The sequence below is a fragment of the Lissotriton vulgaris genome, chromosome 7 (genome assembly GCF_964263255.1).
Source record: "Lissotriton vulgaris chromosome 7, aLisVul1.2, whole genome shotgun sequence".
Lineage (NCBI taxonomy): Eukaryota > Metazoa > Chordata > Amphibia > Caudata > Salamandridae > Lissotriton > Lissotriton vulgaris.
In genome coordinates this window covers 628,384,411-628,396,438 of record NC_141695.1, presented here as the reverse complement: position 1 = coordinate 628,396,438, position 12,028 = coordinate 628,384,411, and the positions used below count along the sequence as shown (strand labels likewise).

At 49.0% G+C, this 12,028-nt stretch overlaps 1 protein-coding gene across 1 annotated transcript in view; it reads left to right on the top strand.

The window, feature by feature from the left end:
• The first annotated feature begins 2,466 nt into the window (after nucleotides 1-2,466).
• LOC147702164 (uncharacterized) overlaps nucleotides 2,467-12,028 on the top strand; it is a 41,974-nt gene continuing 32,412 nt past the window's right edge. The window contains exon 1 of the mRNA XM_086929404.1: nucleotides 2,467-3,799. Within this exon, the coding sequence (XP_086785530.1) occupies nucleotides 2,467-3,799 (1,333 nt within the window). The remainder of the gene's footprint in view (nucleotides 3,800-12,028) is intronic.

The following is a 12,028-nucleotide window of genomic DNA, read 5'->3' as shown; positions in this document are numbered from 1 at the left end:
GCCAGGCACAGAAATCCAGGCCCCGGCTCCTGCCTCACGGGGGAGCACTAGGCCGCACCCAGACTTCGAGTCATCTCGCAGCACGCCGGTAGCCCCCACAGATCTCAGGGGGCGCCAACAGATAGTGATAAGTCTCCGACAGCCTGATGACGAATTGCGGCACTCAGGGCAGGATATGAAGTAGAATATTTACAGGGCTGGCCGGAGCGAGCCTAAAACACAGCCGCCATCGCTGCCGACCAAGCCACGCCCCTCATCCAAAACACATTTTAAATTTAGGTTATCTAAACAAACTGCATTCAGCTTTGAATGCATACAGTCTTATCCAAAACACACATGCTTGAGTCCAGAATGTGATTGAGCAATAAAATGCCTTTTTATCCTGTTACATTTGCTGTTAAATCTCAGGCTATTTGCTGTTAAATCTCAGGCTATGTCTTTTGGCAAGTTGCTGCTTATTCCTTTAAAGTGGGAATGTTGTTTACTTTTCTTCCTTTAACTGCAAAGTTGGAGAATTTTTTTTAAGTGAACTATGTGACAATCTCACTGAGGTAAAGGTAGGGCAACTGGAATAATGCAAAAGGCAAGGCCCACATTATGCATCAAGGTTGATTAAATTACGCGGCAAGAAAACGCAAATTGTGCATCTTAATGCAACATATTTTGTGTTAATATTACTTCATTATTTTGTAATTTTTTTATATGTTAGCACTTTCTGGGCAAAGGGTTTACTTCATTCCACACCCAAATACTGCTAAAGTAACTGAAAGGTATCCAGACAACCTTCCACTGTGCTGCAGCATGTGTTCCGGTGAATGTGCTAAATTGTGATCCATTTGAGCTCAAAAGAATTGTTTTTGGTAAAATCTGCAGATTGCGCACTAGATGAAGGATTGAGTTGCAAATTTGACAAATTCATAATTATGTGGAAAACGCCACAGCTACAGAATTGCATAGTTCCAATGGCCCTGTGTACAGGGAGTATGGAAGGAAAGCCTATAGGACATCAATGTGTTTCTAATACACAGCAAAATGTAAATAGCTGTAAATAAACTGTACAAATATTTCAACATACCTCAGCAGTTATGAAAACACAAATGAAGCAAACTTTGTTTTGTAATTCTGAAGTCTGATGGAAAAAAAGATTTTAATAGGATCAAAACAAATCTTGGTGATCCACAAGTAGTAAATACTGTATTGTATTATATTGTTTTGCAGCATTTGTATAGCTCTTACTACCACTTTGTGTGGCACTGAAGCGCTTTTATACATGGGTTGTAAGCTATGCCATTTCAGGTGGTGTGTAGTTGGAACGGTGTTGTCTTTGTTTTGCATTCCTATATGGGAAGTGTTTCCATGCTGTGCATGATGACCACGAGGTGAGGTTAACATTATCATGTTATGGGATGCTTCACCTAGCAGTGTGGTGGATGATGAGGTGTGAGAGACACAGACGTGCAGTTTATGGTGTTTCAATATGCTGGTAGCTTTGAACAGCTCCGCAGGTCCTTTTATTGTAGTTATTATGATTATAGTCTGTTTAGCTGGTTACTGCATTGAGGTGTCCAATCAGAACTTTTGTATAGGTCTCGGCTTGAGCTGGAATGGTTGTAGGGAGAGAGAAGTGGAGAGAGCTGCTGGTACATGCACTATCATCCCATATCTGAGTGTCATTAGGCGATGTAAAGAAGCGGCCACAGTGTATAGATATTTAGGACCTTCAGTCCTAGTACTAATCACATACCTGCATGATATTAGTACTAGTGTGGCCCAGAAATGTTATATAGGAAATTACATAATTTTATGGCAAGACCGGAGGCTCCTATTATGCTTTCTTATCTTGCTTTATTACACACAGCAGCCAAGATAAGTAAAAAAACTACAGTTCCCAGAGGGCCAGGGGACAAACTGGGCCATGGGACTGAAAAAACGTGAGAATACATTAGCCAATCACAAAGAACCTATGAGATAAAGACCCTAACTGACTGCGCAGCTTCCTCTTTTCTTGCTGCTCGCAGTCAGATAAGTGCCTTTATCTTTGCTCTCAGTACTTTTTATGCTTTGTATGCATTTACTGTGTCCGCTTGTATTACTTTTTAATTGTGACTGTTTAGCGCGACCTCGCGCTAGTTCTTTCGCGCTGTTCGCGCGTTTCTCCTCGGAGCTCCGGCGCTTCTAGCTCGCTCCCCCCTCCCCCCCCCCGTTTTCAGACGCTGTTGGTAGCGTCTCAGCGCGCGCGTCTTCGCGCGCCTTCTGACCTCTTTCTGGGTTCTTCTTTCCCTCCGGTCACCGTTCTGTGTGTGCCTGCTGCTCCGCTTTGTGCTCCAGCCTCCGTGCCTTTAGAGCTCCGTGTGCAGACGTCGCTTCACGCTCTGCCCAGCCCACAGCTTGTACACGCCCCCGCTCTGTCCATTAACCCTCTCCTACCTCCTGGGTGTTATTTTTGGCTCTATTGACAGCTGCATCATGGAACGTGATAGTTCCTCAGAGGAAATCCCTTCCCAGGAATCACATTCTTTTAAAAGGGATTTAAATAAATTTATTAATAATTCAGTGGAATCAGCTGTAGAAGTCTCTATGAAGAGAATGTCCAAAAACATGGAAAATTCGATGTTAAGCATCATGTCCAAAATGTTGGCCCAGTCTGCGGGGGAAAGCAGAAAGAAAAAAGTGGAATTCTCTGCTCAATCTCGTGTCCCCAAAAAAGCGTCTTTGATCAGCGAGTCTTCCTCGCATTTGACTGAGGACTCTGTTCCTCCCAGGCCTCCTTCTAAGGAGGGGTTTGTTGGCTCCGAGGGTAAACGCAAACAAAAAGAGAAACATGCAGAGTCTCCTAAGAGAAAATTGGTAATTTCCACTATATTGGACACTGATGACGATGATGATGATGCTAATTTCGATGACGCTGACCAATATTTTGACCTGTTTGATACTACTGACCCTTCCCCCCCCCCTGCTAAATCCCCCAAATTGGATTCTTTTTCTTTTGAGCCTGTTTTTGACTCTGAGGGTTTACCCATGTTTGATCCCTCCACTATTCGTCATCCTAATTCCACCGAATGGTTCCCTTCTCACCATGTGGGAGAATATATCTCTGCCAGGCTGCGTCTCCCTTTGGAGGCACCGGTAAGAGCCAGACTTAAATCCGAATGTCCCAAACCTTCTCTTCCAGACAAAATTACGATGGTCCCTTCCATCGACCAACCTCTCCTCACTTTCTTCTCCAAGTTCGGCAAGGACCCCCGCAGAGGGGTGGATAAAGCTTGGACCACTTGCCAGGACAAACTATTGGATGTTGTGGGCCCTCTCGCCCGTATCTTTGATCTAGCGGAAGCTGCCCGCTTAGAAGGTTCTGAACTTTCTGCAGATGATGTTTCCATGTGGGCCCAACGCGCCTTCTGCCTTCTAGGAAATGCCAATTCCGCTATCACCCATGAGCGCCGTAAAGGTCTCCTAATCAAATTGGATCCCAAACTTTCTAATCTGGCTCCCATGGATCCTGGCCCCAAGGCAAATGGTCTCCTCTTTGGAGATTCTCTGGTTCGTGACCTTAGTAGATTTGTTTCTACGTTTGCTTCTTTGGACAAAGCCCAGCAAACAGTAAAGAAGGTCTTCGCCCCTCGGGTTTTTGGACGGGCCGGCAGAGGCAGGGGTCGCTCTTCCGGCCGTCCCTACAACCAAGGCTCCAGAGGTTCGTCCAACAACAACCAGGACTACAAGCCTCAGTTCTATCCCCAACGTGGCCGCGGATTCAAAGGCAGAGGCCAACGAAATTATCGTCAAAACTCCAACCAACAAGGTAAGCCTTTCTTCTTCCCCTCCTGTGGGGGGTCGCTTAAAACTGTTTCTTCAAAAATGGTGCGCACTCAGTTCAGATCCGTGGGTCTTAAGCACGGTTCAAGGCTACCTGATAGAGTTCCTTTCTCCTCCCGTCCAAACTTCTCTTCCCCCCCCTCTCGTCTTTTCAACTCTGATGGCATCTCAAATTTCAAACGAAATCGAGACTCTTCTCCTCAAAAGAGCAATTCAAGTTTTTCCCTTCGACTCCTCAGGCTTTCTAAGCTCCATTTTTCTTGTTCAGAAGAAAAACAAGAAGCTCCGCACGGTCATCAATCTGAAATGGTTCAATCAGTTTGTGGTTTACCGCCATTTCAAAATGGAGACCATTTTACATTTGAGGGACACTCTTCGTCCCAACGATTGGATGGTCCGTCTGGACCTTCAAGACGCATACCTCACGGTCCCCATCCATCACTCTCACTGGAAATTTCTTCAATTCCAGTGGTCAGGTATCAACTATTGTTTCACCTCTCTTCCCTTTGGCCTATCTTCCGCGCCATGGTGTTTCACAAAGCTTTTGAAACCAGTGGTCGCTTATCTTCGATCTCTTGGCATAAGGCTAATTATTTACCTGGACGATATCCTTCTCATGAATTCGGACAAACAATCTCTCCTTTCCGACCTTCTTTTGACTCAGTCCCTTCTCCTAGATCTGGGTTTTCTCATCAACAAAGACAAATCGTCTTTAACTCCTTCTCAGAACATGGAGTTCTTGGGATTCCTGGTGGACTCTGCTGCAGCGTCCCTTCGTCTCCCCCTTTCCAAGGTTTCCAAGATCAAAGCGGAGATCCTATCTGTTCTTCAGTCCTCTCTTTTGTCCCTCCGATCTCTGGCACGGATTGTCGGCCTTCTCTCTTCTTCCATTCAGGCCATCTTTCCGGGACCTCTCCATTATCGTGCTCTTCAGCGCCTAAAAATCCGTCATCTTCGTCAAGGCCTTGCATATTCAGATCTCGTGGCTCTAGACCCCGAGTCCCGCACCGAGCTTCAATGGTGGATAGACCATTTAGATGCGTGGAACGGGCGCACTATCTTCGCCACGGCCCCAGATCTAGTCTTAGAATCAGATGCAAGCCTGTCGGGCTGGGGCGCCCGGTGTGGACCAATCTCGACTGGAGGTCCATGGTCCGCAGAGGAGTCAAAGTTGCACATCAACTGTTTAGAGATGCTTGCAGGTTCCTTTGCGATCAAAAGCCTTTCCAAAAACAGGATTCACTGTTCTATTCTCCTCCGCATGGACAATGTTTCTGCGGTCCGCTACATCAACCATCTTGGCGGAACACGGTCCAAACCCCTGGCGGACTTGGCAAAGAGTCTATGGGAATTTTGCCTCGCCCATCATCTCTCTCTGACCGCCGAGTATCTCCCTGGAGATCTCAACAGCGTGGCGGATTGGCACTCGAGATTTCTTCGAGATTCCAGCGATTGGAAGCTTTGTCCATCCGTTTTCCTTTCTCTTTCCCATCTTTGGGGCCCTTTCTCTATCGATCTTTTTGCTTCCCGTCTCAATTCCCAATTGCCCCGGTTTTACAGTTGGCGCCCGGATCCCCTGGCCTTGGCGACAGACGCTTTCCTGCAGGATTGGTCTCGTCATCTTCATTATGCCTTCCCTCCTTTTCTGATGATCAACAGGGTTCTTTCTCAGGCTCGCCGCCAGTCCTCATCCCTGGTTCTAGTTGCCCCCTTCTGGCAAGCCCAGGTTTGGTTTCCGACTCTTCTCGAGATGGCAGTGGACTTCCCGGTCCTTCTTCCCTCTTTCGGAGACCTACTTCTCAATCCTCAGGGCGATCAACACAATCTCATTCTCGATTCCTCCCTGCAACTCTCGGCCTGGAAAGTTTCCGGCCTTCCCCTTCTGACGTCCTCATTTCACAAGAGGCTTCGTTCTTTATCAACCAAGCTTGGGCTCCGGGAACCTCCAAAGCATACAGATCCGCCTGGTCTCTTTGGACAAGCTGGTGTTTGGAAAGGGACCTCGATCCCGTTTCAGCCTCTCTGTATTTCATAATTAACTTCCTTGGTTCACAAGCCAGTGCCGGTAAGGCTTACCGCACCATCAATCTCTATCGCTCTGCCATCTCCCTATACCATTCCCAAATTGATGGTAAACCAGTTGGTGCTCACCCTATGATTTGTCGTCTACTCAAGGGTGTCCGTTGTGCGAAACCTCCGTTGGCTAAGTATACCTCTTTATGGGATGTTACAGTGATATTTAAATTGTTTAATGATTGGCCAGACAATGCTGTTCTTTCACTAAAGATGTTATCTGCTAAACTCACTATGTTACTGTGTCTAGTTTCCATTAAAAGAGTTTCTGATGTTAAGGCTCTAGATGTTTCTGCTCGCCAATATTCTCCTTCAGGTGTGCTGTTTCAGATACGCAGACGTACTAAGACTAATTTGGATTCAGTGTTTTATCCTTATTTTCCAGCTCATCCCAAACTGTGTGTGGGACAATGTTTAAAAGTGTACGAACACCGAACTGCTGATCTCAGAACGCCCTCTCATTCTCAACTCCTTATTTCTTTTATTAAACCCCATCTTCCTGTCTCTTCTCCCACTCTGGCCCGCTGGGTCCGTTGGGTCATGTCTCTTGCCGGAATTGACGTCTCCGTTTTCGGGGCTCATTCGGCCAGGGGAGCCATGGCTTCTACAGCCTTTTGGTCTGGCTCTCGCCTGGAAGACATTCTGAGATCAGCAGACTGGTCAAATGACAGCATATTTCGCATGTTCTATTGCAAACCTGTTCATACTGTGGCTTCTGATATTGTTAATATGCTTTAAACAAGCATAATAGGAGCCTCCGGTCTTGCCATAAAATGTAGATTTTTCTAGTATTCTTGACGGAAAATCTTAATTTTATTAAAGACACGGAGGCGAGTATTATCCCGCCGCAACATTTCTTAACTTCTGTTCTCCCTCCCTACAGCGAATCCAGCCTTGCCACCGGCTTCATCTTAGAAGATCTACCCTGCACCTTCTTCGATCTTCTCCTGCAAGTGCTCCGATTCCATTGCTCCCGGATCCTCCTCCTGGACGCCTGTTTGGTCTTCTCCCTTGGATTCCCCTGATGCAAGACTTATGTTCCTGGACTTTGGCTATATCCTTAATTTTATTCATTTTCCCTTTGTTTAATGACTATTCTTGATCTGCTCGCCAGCGAAAAGAGGAAGCTGCGCAGTCAGTTAGGGTCTTTATCTCATAGGTTCTTTGTGATTGGCTAATGTATTCTCACGTTTTTTCAGTCCCATGGCCCAGTTTGTCCCCTGGCCCTCTGGGAACTGTAGTTTTTTTACTTATCTTGGCTGCTGTGTGTAATAAAGCAAGATAAGAAAGCATAATACTCGCCTCCGTGTCTTTAATAAAATTAAGATTTTCCGTCAAGAATACTAGAAAAATCTACATTATATAATACCCTGAGAAATCATAGGTCTGCCCTCCTTAACTTACCTGCCTATCAAAAGTAATTTGCTGGTGGGTTATGTCCAATCGGTGGATTGTTAACCGAAGATTGAGCTTTAGGGTGTGACTTGTGCCTAAACGGTCGCTCCCCTACGCCTTCTGACTCCGTTCAGACTGCCTTTCCTGAAGCGCTTTACTGCTCTCCGCTCTTTGAACACCAGTAGCGCATTGCCCTGTTCCGGCGCCTGGTATCGTAGCCTGCTGCATTTGCTCATTTCCCTGCTTTTGTCATCGTGCTGCTTTTGTTTATTTCCCTGCATTTGTCATCGTGCTGCATTTGCTTAGTTATCTGCATTTGTAATCGGATCATAGCGCATTGCCCCACAGCGCCGCACCTTTTGCCTTTGAATCATTGTATCAGCTTGCTCCTCTGATTTCTGTGGACTCGCCATTGCTCTTTGTTTACATCGCCTCACTTTCGCTTTCCATCCCGACCACCATCTTGCCATTCCGATCCCCTTGGCCCGCCTACCCTCCCCACTACCGCCTCCCAGCGGCCCCTCCCACCCACGAACATATAGCTCACCTCCTCCTACCTTCCCCTGTGACCGTCTGGACTTGTGCCTAAACGGTCGCTCCCCCACGCCTTCTGACTCCGTTCAGACTGCCTTTCCTGAAGCGCTTTACTGCTCTCCGCTCTTTGAACACCAGTAGCGCATTGCCCTGTTCCAGCGCCTGGTATCGTAGCCTGCTGCATTTGCTCATTTCCCTGCTTTTGTCATCGTGCTGCTTTTGTTTATTTCCCTGCATTTGTCATCGTGCTGCATTTGCTCAGTTATCTGCATTTGTAATCGGATCATAGCGCATTGCCCCACAGCGCCGCACCTTTTGCCTTTGAATCATTGTATCAGCTTGCTCCTGTGATTTCTGGGGACTCGCCATTGCTCTTTGTTTACATCGCCTCACTTTCGCTTTCCATCCCGACCACCATCTTGCCATTCCGATCCCCTTGGCCCGCCTACCCTCCCCGCTACCGCCTCCCAGCGGCCCCTCCCACCCACGAACATATAGCTCACCTCCTCCTACCTTCCCCTGTGACCGTCTGGACTTGTGCCTAAACGGTCGCTCCCCCACGCCTTCTGACTCCGTTCAGACTGCCTTTCCTGAAGCGCTTTACTGCTCTCCGCTCTTTGAACACCAGTAGCGCATTGCCCTGTTCCGGCGCCTGGTATCGTAGCCTGCTGCATTTGCTCATTTCCCTGCTTTTGTCATCATGCTGCTTTTGTTTATTTCCCTGCATTTGTCATCGTGCTGCATTTGCTCAGTTATCTGCATTTGTAATCGGATCATAGCGCATTGCCCCACAGCGCCGCACCTTTTGCCTTTGAATCATTGTATCAGCTTGCTCCTGTGATTTCTGTGGACTCGCCATTGCTCTTTGTTTACATCGCCTCACTTTCGCTTTCCATCCCGACCACCATCTTGCCATTCCGACCCACTTGGCCCACCTACCCTCCCCGCTACCGCCTCCCAGATGCCCCTCCCACGCTCCGCCCCCCTCCACTCTCCACGTATGCCAGATGTCCCAACGTGCAGCGTTCACGCGCAGCGATCGCGCCCCAGTTGCGCCGAAGGTGCGCCAAAGGTAAGCCCGTCTACGCCCGTCTGCGCCTGGACCGCGCCCAGCGCCAGAGCCCCTGGTCCTCGTAATGTCCACCCCTCCCGCATTTCTTACGATGCCACCACCCTCCTAGCCCTCAACTCCGGCCGTTCCCTCAACTGCGTCCAAGCCGCTCCTGGACACACCCATGGACCCTTCTCTTGCAACTCCTGCAAGTTCGACGGCACCAAGAACAACTCCTCATCTACGATCACACAACAGATATCCGACCCCAACCACCTAAAATGCATCCTGCTCAACACCCGCTCGGTTCACAGGCACGCCATCGACCTCTGGAATCTACTAGACACCATCTCTCCGGACGTCGCCTTCCTAACAGAAACATGGATGAATACCTCTTCAGCCCCAGACATCACCATTGCCATCCCGGAAGACTATAAGATCATTCGCAAGGACCGTATCGGCCACACAGGTGGAGGTATCGCTATCGTCCACAAGAAATCCATCCGCATCTCTACCAGCTCGGACGTCAATCTCGCCAACTCTGAACACCTTCACTTCCAGATCCACATCGACCCCAAAACCACACTCAGAGGCACCCTCCTTTACAGGCCACCAGGACCTCGGGCACAGTTTAGTGAAGACATCACGGACTTCATCACTCCACACGCACTCCCCTCAGAGGACTACATCCTGTTGGGAGACCTCAACTTTCACCTTGAAAAGAACAACGACCGCAACACCACCACCCTTTTGGCCAACCTCGCCAACCTCAGACTTAAACAACTTGTCACCACCTCCACCCACATCGCAGGTCACACACTCGACCCTATCTTCACCTCCAGCAAACATGTCTCCTTCAGCCACACCACAGCTCTCCTTTGGACTGACCACAGCTGAGTTCACTTCACCTACAACAAGCCCACTTCCAACAACCACCCCCAACCCACTCTGCAAAGAAACTGGAACAAAATCACCATCGACCGGATCTCCTCATCGCTTCTTCAAAACCCCCCAGCCCACTCCTCAAACCCAGATCAAGCAGCCACCAACCTCACCCAATGGTTATCCAACACCGCCGACATCCTAGCACCACTGAAAAAACGACAAATCAAACTAGGCTGCAAGAAGGCCTCCTGGTTCAACGACGATCTTAAGAAATCCAAGAAACTCTGCCGCTCCCTTGAGAAGGCCTGGAAAAAAGACTCAACCACCAGCACCAAAGACGCCTTCAAAAACGCCACCCGCATACACCACCAACTGATCCGTACTGCCAAGAGAGCCGCTTTCAAGGACCGACTAGATAACAACGCCCACAACAGCAAGGAATTATTCAACATCATCAAGGAATTTACCAACCCCTCGGCCAACTCCAACGACATCTCCCCCTCTCAAGCCCTCTGCGACTCCCTAGCCTCATTCTTCCACAACAAAATTGCAGACATCCACAACAGCTTCGACAACCGACCCGAAAACCAACCCACCCAACTCCCTGCAGGACCCCCACGCCCCCTGAACATCCTCAATGACTGGAAGCCAATCTCTACTGAGGACACCATCCGTCTGATGAACTCTATCCACTCAGGATCCCCCAGAGACCCATGCCCTCACCACATCTTTAATAAAGCAGACTCCATCATAGCACCGCACCTCCGAGACGCCATCAACTGCTCCCTCAACTCCGCAACCTTCCCGGAAAGCTGGAAACATGCCGAACTCAGCGCCCTCCTGAAGAAACCCACAGCTGACCCCACCGAACTCAAAAACTACCGCCCTATCTCACTCCTTCCATTCCCGGCCAAAGTCATCGAGAAAGCAGTCAACAACCAGCTCGCCGCATTCCTCGAAACCAACAAATCCCTCGACTCCTCACAATCCGGCTTCCGAGCCAAGCACAGCACGGAAACCGCCCTCATCGCAGCAACAGACGACATTCGAACTCTACTGGATAATGGAGACACAGTCGCCCTCATCCTCCTCGACCTCTCCGCAGCCTTCGACACGGTCTGTCATAGCACCCTTTTACAACGCCTCAGAAACGTCGGAATCCATGGAAAAGCACTGGAATGGATCACCTCGTTCCTCGCCGGAAGAACCCAGAGAGTCCGCCTCCCACCATTCAAGTCAGAGGCCTCTGAAGTCATCTGCGGCGTACCCCAAGGGTCCTCACTCAGCCCCACCCTCTTCAACATATACATGAGCCCCCTCGCGGCCATCGCACGCCAACACAACCTCAACATAATCTCCTACGCCGACGACACTCAACTGATCCTATCACTCACCAAAGACCCGAACACGGCCAAAACCAACCTGCATGAAGGAATGAAAGAAGTAGCCGAATGGATGAAGCACAGCCGTCTAAAACTGAACTCAGACAAAACAGAAGTCCTCATCCTAGGCACCTCCCCCTCCGCCTGGGATGACTCTTGGTGGCCAGAGGCCCTTGGAAAAGCACCTATCCCGACGGACCACGCACGCAACCTGGGCGTCATCCTGGACTCCTCACTCTCGATGAACAAACAAGTCAACGCCGTTTCTTCATCGTGCTTCAACATTCTTCGCATGCTCAAGAAAACATTTCGCTGGATCCCCACCGAAACTAGAAAAACAGTCACTCACGCTCTGGTCACGAGCCGACTGGACTACGGAAACACCCTCTACGCCGGTACCACCGCAAAAATCCAGAAAAAACTGCAACGCATCCAGAACGCTTCAGCCAGGCTCATATTAGACATACCGCGTAAAGAACACATCTCTGGTCACCTGAAAAACCTCCACTGGCTCCCCATCAATAAGAGGATTACTTTCCGGCTCCTAACCCACGCACACAAAGCACTCTACGAAATCGGACCCGAATGCCTCAACACACGACTGTCCTTCTACACCCCCTCCCGCCAGCTACGATCCTCCAACCAAGCCCTTGCCACTGTACCTCGCATCAACAAAACCACCATGGGAGGTAGATCCTTCTCCTACCTGGCAGCTAAAACCTGGAACTCACTTCCCACTCATCTTCGCCTTACTCAGAACCACCTAGCATTCAGAAAGCAACTTAAAACGTGGATATTTGACAAGTAATTCCCCTCCCTTCTTCAAGCGCCTTGAGACCCTCTGGGTATGTAGCGCGCTATACAAATTTACTGACTTGACTTGACTTGACATTGT